Below are 22,746 nucleotides of genomic sequence, written 5' to 3' on the forward strand. Positions count from 1 at the left end.
TGACTGGGTGACAGGCACTGGGAGGGGGGCACTTGATGGGATGAGCACTGGGTGTTATGCTGTATGTTGGCAAATCGAACTCCAATAAAAAATATACAAAAAATAATAATATATGAAAACATTTTAAAGATTTATTTATGTTAGAGAGCATGTGTGTGAACAGGGTAGGGGCAGAGGGAAAGAGAATCCCAAGCAGATTCCCTGCTGAGTACAGACCCTGCCTTGGGGCTCCATCTCACAACTCTGAGATCAAGACCTGAGCTGAAATGAAGAGTTGGGATGCTTAACCAACTGAGCCACTCAGGTGCCCCAGTATGAATTAAAAAAAAAAATTCTAGGGATCCCTGGGTGGTGCAGCGGTTTGGCGCCGGCCTTTGGCCCAGGGCACAATCCTGGAGACCCCAGATTGAATCCCACATCAGGTTCCCGGTGCATGGAGCCTGCCTTCTCCCTCTGCCTGTGTCTCTGCCTCTCTCTCTCTCTCTCTCTCTCTCTGTGACTATCATAAAATAAATTTAAAAAAAATTCTAGCTTATTCTGTGACAGAATCAAGTTTGTGATCACTGATCTAGAACTCACACTAAAGATTGCTTCCTTCTTAGGAGCACCTGTTCAGGGATGACTCTTCTGTACAGCCTGATTTTTTGTCTCTTCCAGATTCAACCAACCTTCTGTCCCATTAAGGAAGACACCATGTCTCGGCTCAGCTCATGGGAATACCTCCTCTTTTGTGTTCCTAGGTGACTCTGATACTGGACACAGCCTCTCTTGCTATATTCCCAGAAAGCAGGACAGGGTACTGGTCAAGAGTGCCCCGGCCCCACACCGCCTAGCTCTGAATGGGAGCACCATCACTTACTAGCTGTGGGACCATAAGCAAGTTACTTAACCTCTCTGCTTCAGTTTCCTGAGTGATCTAAGCTGAGGGGGTTTCAAAACCTACATCTAAGGTTGGTGGAAGAAATAAATGAGGTAATACATGTCAAGTGCTTAGGACAGTGCCTTAGCACAGGGCAGGTGTTCAGGAAGCATAAGCAGCTGTTATTATTGCTGTTCCTGTGTTTGAATCAGATATATCCTGCCCAATCCCTAGCCAAGTGTGCTGCAGGGTTGTCCGGCGAATGAAAGAATAACATGTAGGCCTGTGTGTCTTCACCCAGGTCATCTCTGAACACCTCCTCTTAGCAGGGCTTTAGATCTAAAGCCTCCCACAAATCCTTCCAAATACCTTACCTTTTGCAGGATCCCTGCATTCCGACTTTTCATCTTCCCTCTGTTAACAACAAAAGCTGGGAAGCAGAGGGAGGCAAAACACAGAAGAATCAAGCAGGGCTGATGGGATTTAGACAACACAGGGGAACCACCACTAAGAGCAAGCTAAAGGAATGCCCTCCAAATACCTTGGCAGGAAACTGCACATGCAGATAGTTTGTGATAAGGGCAAGAAAAAAAATGTGTCCAACTACATCTAAAGGCATTCTGCCCTTGTTTCTTTTCTTTACCATAGAGGAGGCAACAGGGCAGATTCACAATTTCAATTGTCTTGAGAGTATTTATTGTGTAATAACCCCACCTCCCCGTGCCCCACCCAGCTTCTCTCTGGTCCTGCTTTTCTGAGCATCCTAAAGGTTGAATACATTCTTCTCTACGGCAGATGAGAGTAAAGCTGAAGCCGGAACACGTGAGCAGGCCTCCATCAGGCACTATGTCACGACAGAGAGCTGCTCTGCTGCAAGCATGGCTTTCCTAGGGCGCCTCAGAGCAGTCCTTTCTCAGCTTAACCGGTACGCTCATGGAATTGAAATGCCGCTTCCCATCTAAATACAACATGGACTCTGAAACACAAAAGAAAGAACCATGAAGAAACCCGCAGAACCTTACAGAATCACTGTACAAACACAAGACTACTCGGGAGCACGAGGACAGCCACAAGCATGCAAAACTGGCACTCGGCCTGCCCTGCTGGGCCAGGGATGTGCAAGGCTCCCGACGGAATCGGCCTCAACTCTTGCCCCATTCCTTTGGCCGGACTGGTCTCTGACCACCAGTGGCTGTTGTCAGCTGGCACTGACTCTGCAGACAACAGACAGGTTCGGGCAGAGCAAGGACAGCCACCTGCAGGCCATGAGGCATCCAGGCCTTCAGGGCTGCAAACCCTCAAAAGCACAATCTTCTAAAGATATGCTCTAAAACCCCGAATATCGACGAACCATTTGGACTTCCTCTTGTGAAGTGTGTTATTACTTTTTTTCATACCCAGTATCCAAGATGCCTGCTTTTCCAATATCCTTTTATAGGTCACATTTGAACAACTTATTTCAGGTAAGGTAATGCTATCAAATGAGACATATTTGGGACAAGTTCTTTCCAAAATATAATCACAACTTACTTAAATTATCTTCTATGAATGTGATTATAAACTTCTTAAAAACAGGACAAGACTTTTTTATTTTATTTTTCACCTTCCAAAATAATCCCATGCTTTCAACTTTCATTGCTGGAATTTCTCATGGTGGTTTGGGGGTTTTGTTGTGACTCAGTTTCCCTCAAGTATGTAAAGGTGATTTTTATCCTCTTCAATCTGTGTAACTGAATTCTGTTCTTTGTTATTTTGTATGTTATAGGCAAATTATTTCCCCAGCACAGGTTTTTTTTTTTCATTTCCCAGTTTCATTCATTTTATAAAAGTCACAGTGAGTTTTTCTTTATTTCTGAAGTCCCTGCTAAATTTATGGTTTGTTGGGGTTAAAAAAAAGATACACTCTTGAGCTAATAGGCATCAGTATACTTCCTATGACAATTTAAAAGAAAAAAATTTCTTTGAACATTCTTCCATTCATCAGGGACAAGCAGACACTGCTGCTTACCTCCATATGTTCTAGGGAAAACCAAGGGCACTTCTTTTTCCGACATGAATGTGAAATGAAAGACATTGGTGGTCATATGCTCTTTACTCTCAAGAGAGGCCACTTCACTATGTACTCTGACTTGAATGTAATTGTCCTTAGTAAAGCAAACCTAAGAGATTTAGATACAACAGTTAGTCAAGTGCATTGAAAAGGGAAGAAAAGGCAGTCATAAGAGAAATATTGACTTTAGGGGGAAAAAAAAGACTTCTCGTCCAGGCCCAAATGATAGAAAATTGTATTTCATCTCTCATCACACACCTACCTGTGAAGAAAGGAACAGCAATGATCCAACCTCTACAGGCTTCTGAAACATGATATCATCCACGGCTACAACAAACGGTCGGGAGCCACTAATGGGCAAAGACAGAATATGGGTCAACCACAAAATTCAAATGATCTCTACTTCTCCCCTAACAATCAGCTGAAGCAAAATTTAAATAATCAAAGAATAAACTTACGGAAGGAGGGAAGGAAGACCAATGAGAAATGGTAAGCAATGCCCCTGAGACCAGATCACCACTCTATCTTTTCCCTCCCGCATATCATCACCTCTTCTCAGTAGGTCTTTAATGTACTGACAGAGGCAGCACTACAGCCTTTGGAAAAGTAAGCTCAAAGGTAGGTGGTATCACTAAAATAATTATCTAAAAACAGAGCCTATTCCCCAGTACATCCAGTCTGGTCCAAAATGTTCCATTTGGTTCAATGGGGTAGTACAAGCTGCTTCTCAGAAGTTAAAACCACCTTCACTCTGACTCACCCAAAGTTACAAGCAGTAGCCCATCCAAGTTCATATGCTTTCCTCATAAGGAAACCACCAAAGATACGATTAAAAATGTTGCGCTCCTATAGGATATAAAGTAATTATTAACAAATACAAGCTCCCAGCCACCCTCATATACAGAAGAAAGGAATTAGCACTGCTGCAGAAAGGAGGTGAGTTTAAAGATATGTCAAATTTTACACAAGAACCACGAATGCGAGTTATCCTATTTAAAAGATTTTTCAGGGATCCCTGGGTGGCGCAGCGGTTTAGCGCCTGCCTTTGGCCCAGGGCGCGATCCTAGAGACCCAGGATCGAATCCCACGTCGGGCTCCCGGTGCATGGAGCCCACTTCTCCCTCTGCCTCTCTCTCTCTCTGTGTGACTATCATAAATAAATAAAAAATTTAAAAAAATAAAAAATAAAAAGATAAAAGATTTTTCATTAACTTAAAATACCTGAGGGTGGCACACTTCCAAGCTCTTCAGTTTTGAATTCTCCATCCACACTGCATTAGGGGGCAAAATTCGACTTCGAAAACTTACGGTCCTGTACAAATGGAGATTTAGTAAACCCTGTGAATGCTATGGCTTTACTGTTGAAAAGCAAAATATTTGCAAACAACTCCCAGTATGTGAGGCACACGTAACTCTGGAGAGGGCCAAGGCTGAAATGCTTTCATAACCTACAATCTCACCCTGCTGACTTACTTCGGATCCAGCGTGTTTAGAAACATCTCATGTATGGTAGTCCTCTCCTCAGCACTGGGAGCCATTTTCAGTAATGACGTGGCACTGAAGGTCACCCTTCTCCCCTTGTTCACTGGAACACAGGGCAATAAGCAGCCACAGTCAGGAAGGTCATACCCCAGCACTGGGGTTCCTGACCTGGGCTGCCAGGGACCCTACAGAGGCAGCATTTCCAGATTTTAAAAAGCCCAGGGGAAATTAAACATCTATCCCAGAGGAGGCTGCCAAGGCTACATAAGGTATTCAGAGATTCTTCGCTTCCAGATGGAAATTATACTGGCTCAGGGGGGCCAGGAGTTATTTCACTGATAAGCTCCCATTTTATTAAAAATAAGAATGCAAATCATTTCACTTGATGAATACTATCTAATTGATAAAATTGTTCAAACTATGGACTCTGGGGAGAAAAATAAGTATTTTTAATTTCAATAAATTCTTGTCCTGAGTAAGACACATGACCGGTATGAGGAGACCATACATACTCTTACATAACCTACTCTGCAGTACAGTTAATGTGCTTTTTAAACTGTATCTTATTATAAACAAATTAATATACATTCTCCTTGTCTAAAGAGCTCTTCTTCCTCTGGGCTTTCAGGGATGAGTGGATTTACAAATGCCGGCCTAAAAAGAAGAAAAGAAAAGATTACAGTTTAAGAGGTGTCATTACCTAGCAAATATGGAAGGTGAACAATTACCCACTAGTTTCAAGAAGTCTTTGTTAATGCTGCCTGACCGCTTCCCATAATAACCCTAGAACAACTGAGGGGCTTTCTGGTTACGGATCAGTCTGTACACTAGAAAGTTCACATTTATAAAAAGAATACTGCCTCGCATCAAAAAATTTCACCTGATGGCAGTAATGAGGAAATAGTCAAAGACAGGCTGCAGAACATTCTCCAGGATAACTGGCCTGGACTCTCCAAAAAAAGTCAACATATTAAAAGAAAGAAAATGGCAAGGGACTCTTTAAAATAAAAAAAACATGATAACTACATGCGATACATGATCCTTGATCAGATCCTGACTCAGATGGAAGGGCTATAAAAGACATTTTAAGGACAAAAGGCAAAGTTTGAATATACATCGTTTATTACATAATATCACTATATCACTTAAATTTCTTGGATATAATAAAGGCATCCAGGTTGTGTAACAGAATGACTTTATTATCAAAAGATACATGCTGAACAAAAAGTATAAAGCCAAATAAGTTAAAATCAATCTGCCTTGGAATTGATGGTATAAACTCATGAGGTTGGATGTTCATTGTTTTTTAACATACATCCTAGCTCTGTCCACCAAAAAGCCTTAGAGACAATGATAAATGAGTAACAACATATACTTCTAGGGTTCAGATTCTGGTCTCTAAATATCAGTGCTCACTGAGAGAAACCCCAGGATTCCTTGGAGAAACGGCTGGTTTCAGGCCTGAGGCAGGAAAAGTATAAGATGACCCCAGGACATCCCCTTGTACCAGAGAACAGGAAGACTAGTAGAGAAATGTGAAAAGAGCTTTTTTACATGAGCAAGCTGAAAGCTGCCCCCGCTGCCCAAAGATGGCTGCAATTTACTGAAATACAGACAATTAAAATCCATGAATTCACAATGATACCTTTTTAAAAAGCCAAAAAGTAGAAAAACCATGTCATTGCTAGCTAGTAAAGCAACTCATTATTCAGAAAATGTGTAAATAAAAGGCAAGAATGAAACATTAATCCCAACTTTCCTTTACAAACTAAATTACCCTAGCTAAGAAAGGAAAGCTCTTCTTTCCAGAACTCTAGGTAGTAAACATAGAAGGAAAGACAGGAGAGAATCATTTACATACCTTCATGATTAAAGCAATGATCAGCAATGAACATTTAAAGCACTGGAGAAAGACTGATGGGAGCTAGCTATCCACAGGGTGAGAGCATATACTCTGGATATATCCTGTACTATACTGCACCCTGCACATTATTGCTGAGTGTAAGGGGATAAAGTGAACCCTACAATGAAAAGATCAGTTTGGTCACTACTGAACCACCATACACCAATCTTGGCATCACTATGAGTGGGACAATCTGTACCTCCTGATATGATACAACAATTTGAGATACACAGATCTCATCACCTACAAAGTGCTCTCATCAAATATGCTGAACCTGAATCTAATCAAGGCTTTAGCTGTAACTTCAGTTTATAGAAAATACTAGAGATAGAGAAACAATTAAAAAAAATACCATGAGGAAGCAACAAGACAAATCTATAAAGTTGTACACTGTACAGAAAAGCCCATCTGGCCTTTTAACAAGTTTATATGAAACACTAAGGGGGCAGTGGGGACACACAACTATTCTAGATTAAAAAGCCCTAAGAGATACAGTTCTGTGAATATACTAAAAGTCATTAAATTGTACACTTTCAATAGGTGAATTGTATGGATATGAATTATATCTCATAAAGCTATTAACAAAAATGATAGGATTAAGAGACATAAAAATCAAATGTAGTATGTGAACTTTGGATTGTGACTTGAACAGGTCATTAAATGATATCTGGAGAAAAGTGAATACGAATTGATCATGAGACTATATTACGGACTATTATTTTTATTAGGCATGCTAATGGTAATGTCTTTATTTAGGAAAATATCTTCATTTTTAAAGAGATGCCTACACTTAAGTATTCAGAGACGAAAGGTCATCATGTCTGGGATTTACTTTAAAATAAAGAAAACAATATACTTTGAAAAAACAGATGAAGCAAATATGGCAAAAATGTTAAAAATTCTAAGTCTAGGTGATGGATACATGGAAATTCGTAATAGTCTTCTCTCTAGTTTTATGTATCTCTGAAATCTTTTAAAATGAAGAATTAGGAAAGAAAGAGCAATTACCCTTTATTTTCAGAATCACGAGCCACCATTACAAATGTTGCATCCAAAACAGGACAAAATTCATTGCCATGTAACTAAAGAACAATGGAAAGAAAATACAGATGTAAGAAATGCATTTACTGCAAAGACCTACCACAATTCTAACAGCATGCACCCTTTGAAAAAGACTACAATTAGAAAAAGAAAAGTGTGTTCGGTAACCTCCGTCTGCTGAGTTGCCAGGCACAGAAATAAGCTCTGGATGAGAAGGGCAGCATGACCAAAGAGCCTATGGTCTGGGAGAAGAGAAAGATCTCCCAAAATTCAAACAGCAGACCAGGTGAGAAGGGCTGGGATGGACACTACCAAAGGGCTTTGGAACCGCATGTCACTGAAATCAAGGGCAAGGGTCACAGAGGGACCCTCGGCATCAGCAGCATTTAACTGTCCAGCAGCGCGTGGGATCCTGGCTTTCTGCAGGCCTACCTGCCCTTGCAGTGGCACACAGAGCCAGGTGAATGGCCCACTGCACTCACAGACATTAGTATTTGCAGGGTGCCAACTACCAGCACAGGTTTCAGTTTCCTTAGCTGAGTGCGGGGGCTCCTGCGAAGCAGGGAGGATCAGTGATAATTCTGTGGATTGAGTGACATATTTACAATGCCCAAGCCTTTGAGGTTTTAAGGTATTTCTTTATCATCTAGGAATCTGTACTTCCAGGGAAGTTATATCATGAGGTCCTGTCATCAGCTGAGGGTACAGTAGGCTGGCTCGACAGACCTCACCCCTACTCCTCACTGCTGCCTGTTCGGGCACCATCACCCTCTCCCCCTCAACCTTCTTCCCGCATCTGCTCTAAGCCTGCTGGCACCATATATACACAGGCCTCCACAACACAGCCCAGATTCCTCTCTGGTTGTTCACCAAACAGCCCTCTCACACCTGCACCTTTTGCCCTAGCCGCAGCTGACAATTCGGAGGTTTTCGAACATACCATGCTACGGAACTCCTCCTGCCCATGTCTGTGTCTGATGCCTTCCTCATAGCTGCTGTCCTCAAGACACTCCTCCCCACTCCTACCCCATTCCTCCTCTTCAGGCAGAGGTCATCATCCTCTCCTTGGTTTACCACTAGAATGGAAACAAAGTCCTCCCCTGAAAGTGGTTCTCAATGTAACAGAGATGGATACCACCCCTATAGGGAGCATTTGGATATGTGTAGAAGAGGTTTTGGTCGCCACATGACTTGAGGAACATCACTAGCAGGGCAGGGGTAACCAAGGAGCTAAACATCTCACAACACGGGATTGTCCTGCATAACTAAAAACCTTCCTACATACAATGCCAATAGTGTCCCTACTGAGAAATGCTGCATAATGCTTAATATTCTACAGATCTCAGGACTCCTGGGTGGCGTTTGTCTTCGGCTCAGGTCATGATCCCAGGGTCCCAAGATCGAGTCCCACATCGGGCTCCCCGTGGGGAGCTTGCTTCTCACTCTACCTATGTCTCTGCCTCTCTCTGTGTGTGTCCCTCATAAATAAATGAATTCTTTAAAAATATATATACTGCACATCTCCCTCAACTTATGTCCCAACAAACCCATCATAAATTGAAAATATCATTAAGTTGAAATGCATTTAATACATGTAACCAAGAGAGCATCACAGCTTAGCCTAGCTTACCCTAAGCACACTCAAGAACACTTACATTAGCCCACAGCTGGGCAAAATCATCTTATACAAAGCCTATTTTATAGGAAAGTGTTGAATATCTCAAGTAATTTACTGAATATTCTTCTCAGAGTAAAAGCAAAATGGCTAAATGAGGACAGGATGGCTGCAAGTGTATCAGTCATCTACCTTCATGATCACACGGCTGCCTGGGAGCTGCAGCTCGCTGCTGCTGTTGTACTACGTATCACCAGGCCAGGAAGAGATCAAAATTCAAACTTCAAAGTACAGTTTCTACTGAAAGCTCTTTCAAGGCATCGTCAAGCTGAAAAAACATGAATCAAACCATCCTAAGTTGGGGACCTTATGTAAATCATAGTCACTTATTTATGTGGCTGTCTCCCTATTGTAGCATGTGCTTCTTGAGGACAGAGACCCTTTTATTCACACTTGCATCCCTTTATGCATAGCACAAAGACCGGCAGATGGCACATACGCAATCAGTATGAATTAAGGCAGAAAATGACTGAGTACTACTAGAATGTGAACTCTAAGAGAATCAAACTTTGGGGTTTCTTAAAAGATTTTATTTATTTATTCATGAGAGACACAGACAGAGAGGCAGAGACACAGGCAGAGGGAGAAGCAGGCTATCCACGGGAAGCCTGATGCAGGACCCAATCCCAGGACCCCAGGATCACGCCCTGGCTGAAGGCAGACGCTCAAACGCTGAGCCACCCAGGCATCTCGAGAATGAAACTTTGTTTAGCTCACTACTGCATACCTGGCACAGCACAGGCACTCAATAAACAATGGCTAAGTCAATGATAAATGAATGGATGTGAGGAAGTGAGCCAGGTGACTCACATCCAGATGTTGTCATTAAGACTCATACAGTTTGGTAGAAGAGAAAAAGATGTGTTCATACACAGCTTGGTGCAGAAGAGATTCGCCAGTGCCAGGAGAAAGGTCAGGGAAAGGGTACTGAGGGAGGAGTCATAGGGAAGGAATAGGTGCTATGAGCTGAAAGCATCCGAGCATGAGGTGATCTGGAAACACAGGTGGAATGTGGATGGTGGAGCCAGAGCATGACAATCTCAGGCAAAGAAAAAAGCATAAGCAATGATACTCATCCAACTCACTGTTTAAATTATGGTTTATTATAATGAACACCTACTAGCACCAAGCATCAAGAATGCAAAACTGAACAACTCTCTACTCTTAGAATGTTCAAAATAGGGATCCCTGGGTGGCGCAGCAGTTTGGTGCCTGCCTTTGGCCCAGGGCGCGATCCTGGAGACCTGGGATCGAATCCCACGTCGGGCTCCCGGTGCATGGAGCCTGCTTCTCCCTCTGCCTGTGTCTCTGCCTCTCTCTCTCTCTCTCTCTCTCTCTATCATTAAAAAAAAAAAAGAATGTTCAAAATGCCCAGCAGCAAGCTCTAGGAAGGTATATAAATGTTAAATTGCTGGGAATATGGTTGGAAAGCTGAGTGGGAGGTAGGTTATGGAGCACCTTGGATCCTAACTAGTCAAAAGAAGTTAGACTGTAAGGCACACCTAACAGTCACAGGTTTTTTGAGACGCAAAGCAGTGTGATTTAAGATCGGCTTTGGGGGATCCCTGGGTGGCTCAGCAGTTGGCGCCTGCCTTTGGCCCAGGAAGTGATCCTGGAATTCCAGGATCAATTCCCACGTCGGGCTCCCTACATGGAGCCTGCTTCTCCCTCTGCCTGTGTCTCTGCCTCTCTCTCTCTCTCTCTCATAAATAAATAAAATCTTCAAAAAAAATAAGATCAGCTTTGGAAGACCTAGCTGGTAAAAATCTGTACAGTTAACAGAGAGGCAACAGACTAGAGGCAGGCAGGCTAACTAAGACAGTTCAGGTACTCACACAGGAGGCAGTAAGGCCTTGAATGAAATACATGGGCCCAGGAGAAGGGGAAGAAAGAACTCTGATGAGTTGTATGGGTGATGAATTTGCAAGACTTGGCAGAAGGCTGCATAGGGCAAAATTAAAGCTATCACAAAGGGTTGGGGCTGGGGAGACAAAAGGGAAAATGAAGGAGGATCAGGACTGGAAAGGAAACCAACGGACTCAGTTTGTAACACACTGCATTTGAGGTAGCAAAAGCACATGCAGGGGGAGAGAGATAACAGGTACCCCTAAGGTAGGTCTGAATGTCAGTCCCAGAAAAGATTTGGGGCCATCTCCATAGCGATGCTAATATATCAACATTATTGCCAATGTGTGATTAGTGGTCACTGTGTGACAGGCAATTATAACAAGTAATTAAAATGGTTGGGTTGTTTCTTCATTCACCCTTAGCAAACAATATAATGTGGTACTATTACTGCTTTCATGTTACACTTGAGACAACAGAAGCTCAGAGAAGGTAAGTAATTTACCCACAGTCGCATGGCTAATAAGCAGCCGAGTTGGGATGTGAACCTACAGGTACCCAAAGCAAAGGCAAAGCCCCTACCACCAAGCTTCCTGTCTGGAATAGAAAGGATCACTCAAGTCTTAAGTTATTAGTCAAAATGACCAATGAGAAACACAAACTTAAAACAGACATTTGTTCCTGCCTAACATTAATTTTCATTCTCTCTCCTCACAATAACTCCTGTATCTCTTTTCAACCTATTGGGCCAAGATTCAAATAACCGAGAATCCCCAGAACAGGTCCTACAGCAGGAATCTGGCAGGGCAGGAATCAACCATGAAGGTGGCTCAGTCGACTAAGTGTCCAACTCTTGGTTTCGGCTCAGGTCATGATTTCGGGGTCCTGGGATTGAGCCCGGCAGCTCCCCACTCAGCAGGGAGTCTGCTTGAGGATTCCCCCTCTTCTTCTACCTCTCCCTCCACTCGCTTTCTCTTTTTCCCTCTCTCTCTCTCTAAAAAATAAATAAATAAATCTAAAGAAAAAAAATCACCCACCATCTGCATGACATGAACTTTCAATTGTTTCTCTATAAGTGGTGAGCTATAGACTTGTCTATTGATACATAGGTAACTGCGCTTTTCACTGGGCCTGGATGGTTGTATTGGAATAAGCAGTCAATCTTTAGATAAATACACACCTGAAACATTTGCATCTTCACTTCCATGGATGTCTTCCCAACCCAGCTAACATGGCCACTGAACTTAATGTCCTGTTCTGGGCTTAAGCTCGTCTTACACATATCTGCAAGACAGAAAATCAATCTGAGTTCAAATGACACCCAAAGCTATCTGTATTTCAACTGGAAAATTTCACTTGAAATTCTGACCAATTCCACCACATTTCCTTTTTTCTTTTTTACAGTCTTCAAAACTAAAAACAATTTTTTGACATATAAAAAAATTCATATGCCTTTTGGAAAACTATAGACAATGCAAAGAATATAAAAAATAAAACTGGAATCATGAAAAACCCTTCCACTCAAAGATTATAATAAATATGTATCTTGGTACATAGCACTCTAGAATTTTCATACATATATATACACATAAAAATTCCCATAAAAGGAAAAGATTTCCTCTAATTTCAATTAATCTCCTATAGGGCAGCCCCGGTGGCGCAACGGTTTAGCACCGCCTGCAGCCCGGGGCGTGATCTGGAGACCCTGGATCGAGTCCCACGTCAGGCTCTCTGCATGGAGCCTGCTTCTCCCTCTGCCTGTGTCTCTGCCTCTCTTTCTCTCTCTCTGCATCTCTATGAATAAATAAATAAAATCTTTAAAAAAATAATCTCCTATAATTACTAAGAATGCTAATTATTCATAGAAAATAATATTGCTTACCAATCTTGTCCACCAGGGCTGTAACTATTGACAAAGGAGACATCTTAGCTGCATGAACTCTGGTGTGCATGTAGCAAATAAGAACTGTAAGGAAAGCGAAGAGAACCAAATGAAGGAAAAGCAAAATTATTTCCCAACATTTACAACCAACTCTCTGCCATTATCTGAAGACCCAACCCCCCAGATCCCACCAGCAGTCTTTTCTGATAACCAAAGACTTTTATATTTTATACATTGAAGATATTTGAGGATTCTCTAATCTGACCGCCCACTCAATTTTAGATTTGGTAAAGAAATCAAAGCTCAAAACCAGCAGGCGTCCTGTCACCACTACACAGAGACACACACAGTGCCTCAACTAGAAAAAGACTCCAGCCCATGAGTCTGACAGCACTGAAGATCTTCAGAAAAGAGAAACAAATCACAGGGACTCAGCAATCTATTTTCCTTGACTCTTCCTTAATCATAAAACAATTACTTAACTGAAATCATTCCTCCTTCCCAAATAACAGATTTGACTCTTACACCACCTTGTGGCTATCTATATACTTTTAATCAGCTAAGCGTGCAGCTATGCATCTTACAAATAACAAGTCATTTAAAGATGTATTATACTCCTGTGTTTAGAAGCCTCATTGCTTCTCCATGAGTCATTCAAACTTGTATCATCAGCCCTCGGGACCAGGGTCTGTACCCAATATTACTTAAGTGACAATAAATCCTTCCATCCATGCACCTGCTAAAGGATGCACTGGGGGAATGAGAGGCTAAAGGCAAGCAGGTCCATTTAAAAGTCTCTGTGGTACCCATAAAATACATCACATGTGGCTAACCTATGGTAGCCACTCGAGGAAATGAAAGGATCAAGTTAAGAAGAAGGTGCACTTGACAGCATTTTAATAAACCCAGGTCTCTAGCTTGCCTGAGTGAAGATGGTACACCATTCACTGAAAAAGAGAATACAAGAAAGGACAATGGACTGTTTTCAACATGTTAAATTTGAGAAGCCTATAACATTTCCAAATGAAAATGTCTGGTAGGCAGGATGACAAATTGGTCTGGAACTAAGAAAAGCAGAACAGGAAATATAGCTTCCTAAAGATTCCACATACTGATAATAAGTGAAGAAATGACACTGAATGAGAGTATTTAGAGTGTATAGATAAGCAAAAAAGGGTAGAAGACAAAATCCTGGGGATAACCAACATTCAAACGGTGCTGGACGCTAAAGAGGGCACGTGATGGAATGAGCACTTGGCGTTATAGAAGACTGATGAATCATTGATCTCTACCTCTGAAACCAAGAATATATTACACGTTAATTAATTGAATTTAAATTAAAAAATTCTTCATAGATCACTAGGCAAAGAGGAGCCTACACAAGAGACTGGGAAGGAAGAGTCAGAGAGGCAGGAGGAAATACCACCAAAGCATAAAGATGAGTTTAACAACATTGTAAACTTGGAAAAGCATCCATCAGGGGCACCTGGATAGCTCAGTCAGTTAAGCGTCTGCCTCCAGCTAGGTCATGATCCCAGAGTCCCAGGATCAAGCCCCACATCCGACTCCCTGCTCAGTGGGGAGCCTGCTTCTCCCTCTCCCTCTGCCTCTTCTCCCCAATAGTGTTCTCTATCTCAGATTTTAAAAATCTTTTTAAAAAGGAAAAGCATCTATTAGATCATGAAATAAAGGGGCTGATGGAGATCTTGGCAAGAGCAGTTCAATAGCAGGAGGAGGAGCAGAAGCCAGAACATATGAGATTTAGAGGTAAATAGGAGGTTAAGGTATAGAGGAAATAAGAGCAAATGACTTTTTTCAGAAAGTTAGCTCTGAAGTGAGGGAGAAAGTTCAATAGTGTTGTGAGGGAAGGGGATTTTACCTACTTTTCATTCTGAGATGGAAGAGCCTTTAACATGTTTGTAATAAGCTGAAGGAAATGTGAAGTTGAGAAAAGGCTTGAGATACTAGCGAGAAAGCATAGGTGATAAGGCAAGTTCCTAGAAGAACTGGAAAGAACAGAATCAAGTGAACAGGTGAAATGGATGGCCATCAACAGGAGTCAATGAGGAAAAAACAGGGTAGTGGCAGGGGAGTTTGTGCATTTAGGGACACCTAAGTAAACCAAAGTCAAGAGTGTATGTGTGCGTGTGCGTTTTTTTTTTTTTAATGTCAGTAAGAATGTTTAACCAAGTTTATTTTTTAAAAGATTTTATTTCTTTATTTAAGAGAGAGAGAGAGAGAGTAAGCGAGCGAGAGAGAACATGAGTGGGGGTGGAGAGTGGCAGCAGGAGAGGGAGAAGCAGGCTCCCGGCTGAACAGGAAGCCTGATGCTGGGTTAGATCCTGGGACCCTGGGATCACGATCGGAGCCACCCAGGTGCCCCTAACCAAGTTTATTTAATATTTTTTAAAAGATTTTATTTATTCATGAGAGACACACAGAAAGAGGCAGAGACACAGGCAGAGAGAGAAGCAGGCTCCCTGCAGGGAGCCCAATGTGGAACTCAATCCCAAGACCCTGGCATCATAACCTGAGCTGGAGGCAGATGCTCAACCACTGAGTCACACAGGCACCCCAGTTTATTTAATCTGAAGAAACACAAAGCTGGGTGTTAAGCCTAACAACTGACTTATGTCTATATTGTAGAAGTCATTAGAGCTAAGCCCTTTCCCAATAGTTCAGTCAAAAAGTCATTAGTAAGAGTAAGCAAGGTAGCCCAGAGTGGGATGCTAAAGGCCAACTGGAATCAGGAGGACATAAAGAGAGGAGACAACAAGATAATGGCCCAGCATGTTGCAGACTGAGCAAAAGGAGGAGAGTGACCCTGCAGAGGGGGACGTGGTACAAATCCCAGTGAGATGAGGGGAGCATCCATGAGGGGACAGAGGTGGCAAAGATATGAAATTGGCTACATACAGAGGAAACTGAAGAAATAAGTATATGGATTTAGGATAATGGAACCAGCTGGAAAAGGGAATTACAAATATGAAAAGGGAAGAAGAAATGAATGAACTTGTGGTGCTGAACCAAAATTGGAATGGTCAGTGTGAACTCATTGTTTTCATCGATGGATAGAGAGACAGACAGACAAACATGTAAATGTATGTGCATAGATTCCCCAACTTGTCCACTGAAAGGGCACAGGAGCAGTGACACCCCAGCAGCAGTGACCACTCCCAGCACTGGTATCTTGGCTTCTAATTACCATTCTCCATCAGAAAGAACCAGAGCTCCTTGGAGATTTGGTTGATTTCAGGACTGAGGCAGGGAAAGTACAAATGAGCCTAGAACATCTTACTGTGTAAGAAAGCAAAGAAGTACTGAAAGAATGATGGGGACCCATCAAAAAACCATAAGCCCACCTGAAGGGACTGGGACAGTCCCAGCACAATCTGAGCACCAGAAGAGATGACAGCAACATATTATAATCCATTCAATAAAAAAGGAATCCAGGCAGCCCGAGTGGCTCAGCGGTTTAGCGCCGCCTTCAGCCCAGGGCGTGATTCTGGAGACCTGGGATCCAGTCCCACATCGGGCGCCCTGCGTGGAGCCTGCTTCTCCCTCTGCCTGTGTCTGTCTGTCTGTCTCTCTCTCTCTCTCTCTCATGAATAAATAAATAAAATAAATAAATAAACAAAAAAATAAAAAAGGAATCCTTGAGTCTATACTGATTTTAAAGTAATAAATTGGTGATGAGAAATGGAATGTTTATAAGGTCTGCCTACAAGTTACTTATTAATTACAAAGGAGGAAAGAGTAAGTTTACAGTGAAGAAGCCTGGCAGACACCACCTTCATCAGGGGATTAAAGTTAACATTCCAGTAATGGGACAAATGAGAATTATGCACCAGTTGACGAGATGCAATGAGAACACATCATAATTTCTGTGATGTCCCTGCCAAAGATGTATGCCCCAAATCTAATCTTGGGTAAGTATCAAATAAAACCAAATTTAGAGAAAGTTCCAAAAAAGAACTGGCCTATAATCTTCAAAAGTATCAAGGTCATGAAAGAGAAACACCAAGGAGCTATTCCTGACACAACAACTAAATGCAACATGTGATTCAGAACTGGACCCCTTCTGCTACAATGGACCAGTGGTGAAAGCTGAATGGGGTCTGAGGATTAAACAATCTAAAGTATCAGGGTTAATTTCCTGATTCCAATGGTTGTATTGTGGTTATGGAGGAGAATGTCCTTGTTTGTAGGAAATTTTTTTTTAATTTTTTTTTTTAATTTATGATAGTCATACAGAGAGAGAGAGAGAGAGGCAGAGACACAGGCAGAGGGAGAAGCAGGCTCCATGCACCGGGAGCCTGACGTGGGATTCGATCCCAGGTCTCCAGGATCGCGCCCTGGGCCAAAGGCAGGCGCCAAACCGCTGCGCCACCCAGGGATCCCAAATTTTTTTAAAGATTTTATTTATTTATTCATGAGAGACACGGAGAGAGAGAGGCAGAGACATAGGCAGAGGGAGAAGCAGGCTCCATGCATGAGCCTGATGTGGGACTCAATCTGGGGACTCCAGGATCATGCCCTGAGCCGAAGGCAGCCGCTTAACCACTGAGTCACCCAGGCGTCCCATTTGTAGGAAATATTAATGAAAACAATTGGGGATGATGTACATCACATTAGCAACATATTCTCTCACATGATTCAGAGAAGAACAATTCTTTGTACTGTACTAGCAACTTTTCCATAAATTTAAGACTTTTTGAAAAGCTATTAGAAAGGATTAATAAGATTACAATTGTTAAACAGGAATCTACATTTTCAGGAAAAAAATTATGACAATTCAGAAGTAACAGAGGCCCTTCTTTTGCTCTTTTACAATATCCTCATCTGTGCAACTTGAAGAATTTAAAAGGCCCCCTCCAGCCAAAGAATTCAATGTATAGCTGTAAATATTTATTTAGAAATATTAAATACCAGTACCTCCTAAGCTGTCAAGGTCCTCAAGAATCCTGCCAAATCTGTGAAATAAAGAAAACTGTGATTAAATGAAAATCACGATGATCATCTCTTAAAAATGAAGAACATAGTTTGGGTGGATGAAAGGTTCTTAAGTTGAATGTGGTGATGGTTGCATGACTCTTACAAATATACTAAAAACCACAGAACTGCACACTTTACATAGCTGAATAGTATGATGTGTGAATTACATCTACATCTCAAAGTCGTAGTAATGAAAGGAAATAAAATAAAAACAAATGACACAAACAAAAAGAGTGCTGTGTTACCTTATGGTGTTTTGAACAGTCAAATACTTCTCTCGTAATTCAGGCTGACTACCCAAAGGCAAGAGAACCTCAATATAACTGTCTTTCATTGTCCTGGGTGGTAGTCCTTCCTGCGACTTAGCCAAAAAACTCTGAAGTAATTTTCTTTCCTCCATTGCTTTCATATGGTCTCTGAGAAGAAAGGATGAAAGCTTCATGAATGAAACACAGAGGCAGTGCTATCCCACATGCCAGTGACAATCAGGCAAGTTAGACCCCATCAAAGGAGGAATATGAAGGTCTGGACCTACCTCATTTTCTCTTCCTTCCCTCCCTCCCCACCTGGCTCTCAGTGTAATTAAAAATTTTCTATTAAAATGCCTTGCGGGGCGCCTGGGTAGCTCAGGTGGTTAAGCATCTGCCTTCAGCTCAGGTCACGATCCCAGGATCAAGCCCCACATCAGCTCCCTGCTCAGAGGGGAGTCTGCTTCTCCCTCTCCCTCTGCCCATCCCCCTCCCACCTTGTTCATGCTTTCTCTGTCACTCTCTCAAATAAATAAATAAAATCTTTTTAAATAAATAAATAAATAAAATGCCTTGCACTTGTAGATTAAAAAAAAACATACTTATAAGTGATATAGATAAACCCAAACAAACCATATGTTCACCCTCATCAAAAAGTATATTAAAAAATAGAATATCTGGCATCAAATTAAAAATGTAGTGATGGATACAAACACATCTATGGGCTAAAGAAAGTGGCCACTGAACTCCATATTTCCATCTCTCACCCTGACAATTCTTGCATTCTCTGTATGTACCCTAGCTCTCTGTCTCTCTTTCTGCCTTCAATTTTAGGAAAGAGAGACAGAGGATGAAAAATAGAGTATATCCAAAAGAAATATGGAAGGCAGAGCAAAAGGTAAAGAGGAGGAGATCCTGAGGCGAACTTGGAAAGGAGATGGGAAGGGAAGAAGAAGACAAAACGATTAAAGTGGAAGAGAAGAGAGAGAAGGACACCTGGGTGGCTCTCAGGGCATGATCCCAGGATCTGGGATCAAGTCCTGAATCAGGGTCCTTGTGGGGAGCCTGTTTCTCCTTCTACCTATGTCTCTGCCTTTCTCTGTGTGTCTCTCATGAATAAATAAATAAAATCTTTAAAAAAAAAAAAAGAAGAGAGAGACAAGGGGATAAGAAACTAAAATGTTAAAACATCATTAATTCAGATGTCTAAGCTTCACTTGCAAAGTATTATTGCCAAAAAAGTTTAGCTTAATATAGGGGGTAGAGGAACAAGTTAAATGGTACCAGGTAAATCCTAAATATGGAACATTCTACATGACAAATAGCTTGGCCTCTTTAAAGTCAAGCTGGTAAGAAAAAAAAAACAGGGAGGAGAATGGTCTGCTATTCTAGATTAGAGGAGACCAAAGAGTCTTAAACACTAAAGGCATCAAATCTGGCATCAAATTAAAAATAAATAAATCTTTTATTGGATCTTGGTATTTTTGTAAAAAGCTGTAAGAAACATTTGGGAAACAGTTGAGAAATTCTGAATAGATGAGTAATATAATATTAGGGGATTATTGTCAATTTCACCATGTAACAGAGTATCTTGTTTGTTAGATACACAATTGCAGATTTTGTTATAAAAGAGAATATATTTATTTATTGGAGATATATGCTGAAGCCGCATAATACCTATAATTCACTAAGAAATAGTCAAGCCAATATATGCAAATTGGCAAATCTGGAAAAACCTCAATATCCAATCAAGATGGTAGGGACATAGGTATTCACTTTTTCTACTTTTCGGCAAATTGAAAATTTTCATATAAGCCGTTAAAAAGAAGTCATTAGATAATTTCTATACCAATAATAGATTATTGTATGCCTAATAATTGCTTTTTTTAATCTCAATAATCCAGTCTCAAAATTCAGTGCACCAAGAAGGATATTACCCTATTTCACAGGGGGGAAATATTGAGAGACCGGGTTAACTGGGAACTGCTGTTAGCAAGAAGCAATAAAGGAATCAAGCTGCACAAAAAAGAAAAAACAAGAAACTTGGGTTTGAGTCCCAAACTCTGATACTCAATCTTTCAATCTTGAGTTTCAGTTTCATCATAGGTAAAAAAAAAGATAAGAATATATGCCATAAGCATGTCACAAGTTTTATTGAGAACCAGTGAGGTAATATACCTGAATATATTTCAAAAAATAACAGAGTAGGTGTAAATCGCATTTTATGACAACAATGCACCAAATGATGAGTATGATGGCATGTTGGTCTTCTTCAAGTAAAAAACCCATTTCCAAACACAGGGCCCCCTCCATCCCTACAACGAGACCATCAGCTGAGCCTAAATACAGCCTAACATAAGGGATGAAAGAATGAAGGACCACAAAGCATGCTTACCTCCAGTTTGTGGATACTCCTACTATCTCCCGCAACTTATCACGAACTGAAAGAAAAATAAAGAGGTCACTCCAAGAAACCAAGAAGTATCGGAAATGGATTATGGCAATGAGTTCAAGAACCATGAAAAGCAATTCATGCACTCAAAAGCTTTATTTTTTTTTCAAAAGCTTTAAAGATCCATTAATTTCCATTTAATGCCACAACAGAGAGCTCAGGGAAGAGATCAAGCCTCTGCTTCCTAAAACCTCCAAACAATTATTGTCTCCTTAGTGTAGAAAGGAATACTATTGTGTCAATCACTGGGATTTGCACACACAAACAAAAAAGGGTAACTTCAATTATTCATCAGGTGGGGCAGAATCAGAGTCCGTAGGAGTGCCCTTATGATGGAGATATCATGACCAAAAACGTCACCTAGCTTTTTATAGCCAGCAGTAAATCAGATTACTTAGTGCAGGGACTAACACTGATATACAAGTCTCATTCTAACTGATTTCTCATATATTTTTACTACCCTGATTGTTAGAAAAGTTTGAGCCACAAAAAAGAAGCAAAGATGTAAATCAAGGAAAAGCAAAGAAAGTAATTTAATTTTAGTTAATGCTCAAAAAGTGCAAGAATAAATTAATGCAAAAAAACTAAGCACTTAAGAAAAAGTTGATACTAATTACCACACACACCGTGATTCACATGTATAGGTGAACATGCTATATGGATAAAGGGAAAACAAATTAGATAACCAGTAGAAATTCAAGACTAAAAAATAAATCTATAGAATTTCACATAATACTGAGTTCATTTTTTTCTAGCATTTATATAGGATTTAGAAAATATATATTCCAGTTTATAAGAAATTAACTACAGAAATCCTTGGTCCTTCAATAACTAATGGATCAAAATGAAATATGGTTAGAGAAACATGCATTTTAATGAAAAACAGTTGATTTTTCTATCAAACAGTTGTTACACATAATAAATTTGGTACAAACCATAATTACAACTAAATCATAGGGGTGCCTGGGTGGCTCAGTAAGTTAAGTGTTCCACTCCTGGTTTCAGCTCAGGTCATGATCTCAGGGTTGTGAGATCGAGCCCTGCATCAGTCTTTGCGCTCAGCGTGGAGTCCGCTTGTGATTCTCTCCCTCTCCCTCTGCCCCTCCCCCTAATCACTCACCCTCTCTCTAAAATAAAATAAATAAGTAAAATCTTTAAAAAAAAAAACTAGATCATAAAGAACTGCAAAATCTACAGGCATACCTCATTTTATTGCACTTCATCTTACATCTTACTGTGCTTCCGAGGTATGCCTCCAGTAACCACTAGTATATTGGACTTATTTCTTATCTTTATTCCCTCCTGAGTTCCTTGAATAAAAGAAAGGACATAAAGTACACAAAATGTTATACTCACTGATATTTGCTGATGTAAAATGATTATTACTAGTTTATTCAGTGTAAGAAGAAAGATGGGTACTGATGGCCAAGAAAAAAGTAGAAATTGTAATTACGCATATATAATACATGTGTACCTTTTCTAGAAACCACAATTTTAATTATAATGAATACTCTCAAATTGATATAAACATCTATAATTTGCATATCAGGCTAGTAACTGAAATTAATTTCAACTAAGCATGGATTAACAGCATGTCTCTAACAAAACTATAGATTAGGAGCATTTAGTTGCTACAAATGAAGGGCCCACCTTTTATCCAGCAGGTGTCTTTGTTCATGCTTTCCCCTTTAGTACTGATACAAAGAAGGTGTAAATCATTTAACTTGAAAGAGCTCCATCTCCCAGGCTCCAAAGCTCAAATTCTGAAAGTGGTTTCTACCCAAAGCTGATATTTTTTTTTTAAGATTTTATTTATTTATTCAGGAGAAACACAGAGAGAGAGAGGCAGAGACATGGGCAGAGGGAGAAGCAGGCTCCCCACAGGGAGCCTGATGTAGGACTCGATGCCAGGACTCCGGGATCACACCCTGAGCTGAACGCAGATGCTCAACCTCTGAGCCACCCAGGCATCCCTTTACCAATCATTTTATAAATGAAAAGTTTATAAAAGACCCACCTTTAGTGTGTCTCATGTGCCTAAACTATCTATCTATATGCCTCCCAAGTAAGACAGGGTTTTTCACCACGTGGGCCCAAAAGATAAACACTCATGCTTGCCTTCATGCATATGGAAGACTCTCTGTTTCTCTGGATTCTGGGATCCTTGAGTCAGTCCTCTGCCAGGAATAAGCAGCTCCCTGTTCAAGGCACAAAGCCTACAAAACAAGATAAGACACACTAGAGTAGGTTCCATGGCTTCTTGGAAACCTCAAAGATTGGCCTCTCCTCCCAGAACACTTGGCCATCACACACC

The 22,746-nt window shown here is 40.9% G+C and overlaps 1 protein-coding gene across 11 annotated transcripts in view; it reads right to left on the minus strand.

Annotated features, from left to right (window-relative positions):
* Window positions 1-1,525: 1,525 nt before the first annotated feature.
* The window catches only part of ACOT9 (acyl-CoA thioesterase 9), a 63,839-nt gene continuing 42,618 nt past the window's right edge, over window positions 1,526-22,746 (minus strand). For 5 of the 11 annotated variants that reach the window (XM_072743683.1, XM_072743677.1, XM_072743678.1 and 2 more), the window contains 15 exons: window positions 22,551-22,648; window positions 21,050-21,085; window positions 20,376-20,421; window positions 17,978-18,148; window positions 17,673-17,710; window positions 12,738-12,821; window positions 12,036-12,139; window positions 7,303-7,376; window positions 4,978-5,045; window positions 4,383-4,494; window positions 4,131-4,221; window positions 3,670-3,755; window positions 3,172-3,259; window positions 2,868-3,018; window positions 1,526-1,835 (listed from right to left, as the gene is read on the minus strand). In XM_072743683.1, coding sequence (XP_072599784.1) covers window positions 1,747-1,835; window positions 2,868-3,018; window positions 3,172-3,259; window positions 3,670-3,755; window positions 4,131-4,221; window positions 4,383-4,494; window positions 4,978-5,045; window positions 7,303-7,376; window positions 12,036-12,139; window positions 12,738-12,821; window positions 17,673-17,710; window positions 17,978-18,148; window positions 20,376-20,421; window positions 21,050-21,085; window positions 22,551-22,648 — 1,336 coding nt within the window. In that variant the 3' untranslated portion in view covers window positions 1,526-1,746. The remainder of the gene's footprint in view (window positions 1,836-2,867; window positions 3,019-3,171; window positions 3,260-3,669; window positions 3,756-4,130; window positions 4,222-4,382; window positions 4,495-4,977; window positions 5,046-7,302; window positions 7,377-12,035; window positions 12,140-12,737; window positions 12,822-17,672; window positions 17,711-17,977; window positions 18,149-20,375; window positions 20,422-21,049; window positions 21,086-22,550; window positions 22,649-22,746) is intronic. The other 6 variants (XM_072743684.1, XM_072743681.1, XM_072743682.1 and 3 more) reach the window with 2 other exon arrangements.

Source organism: Vulpes vulpes, chromosome X (genome assembly GCF_048418805.1).
Source record: "Vulpes vulpes isolate BD-2025 chromosome X, VulVul3, whole genome shotgun sequence".
Classification (NCBI taxonomy): domain Eukaryota; kingdom Metazoa; phylum Chordata; class Mammalia; order Carnivora; family Canidae; genus Vulpes; species Vulpes vulpes.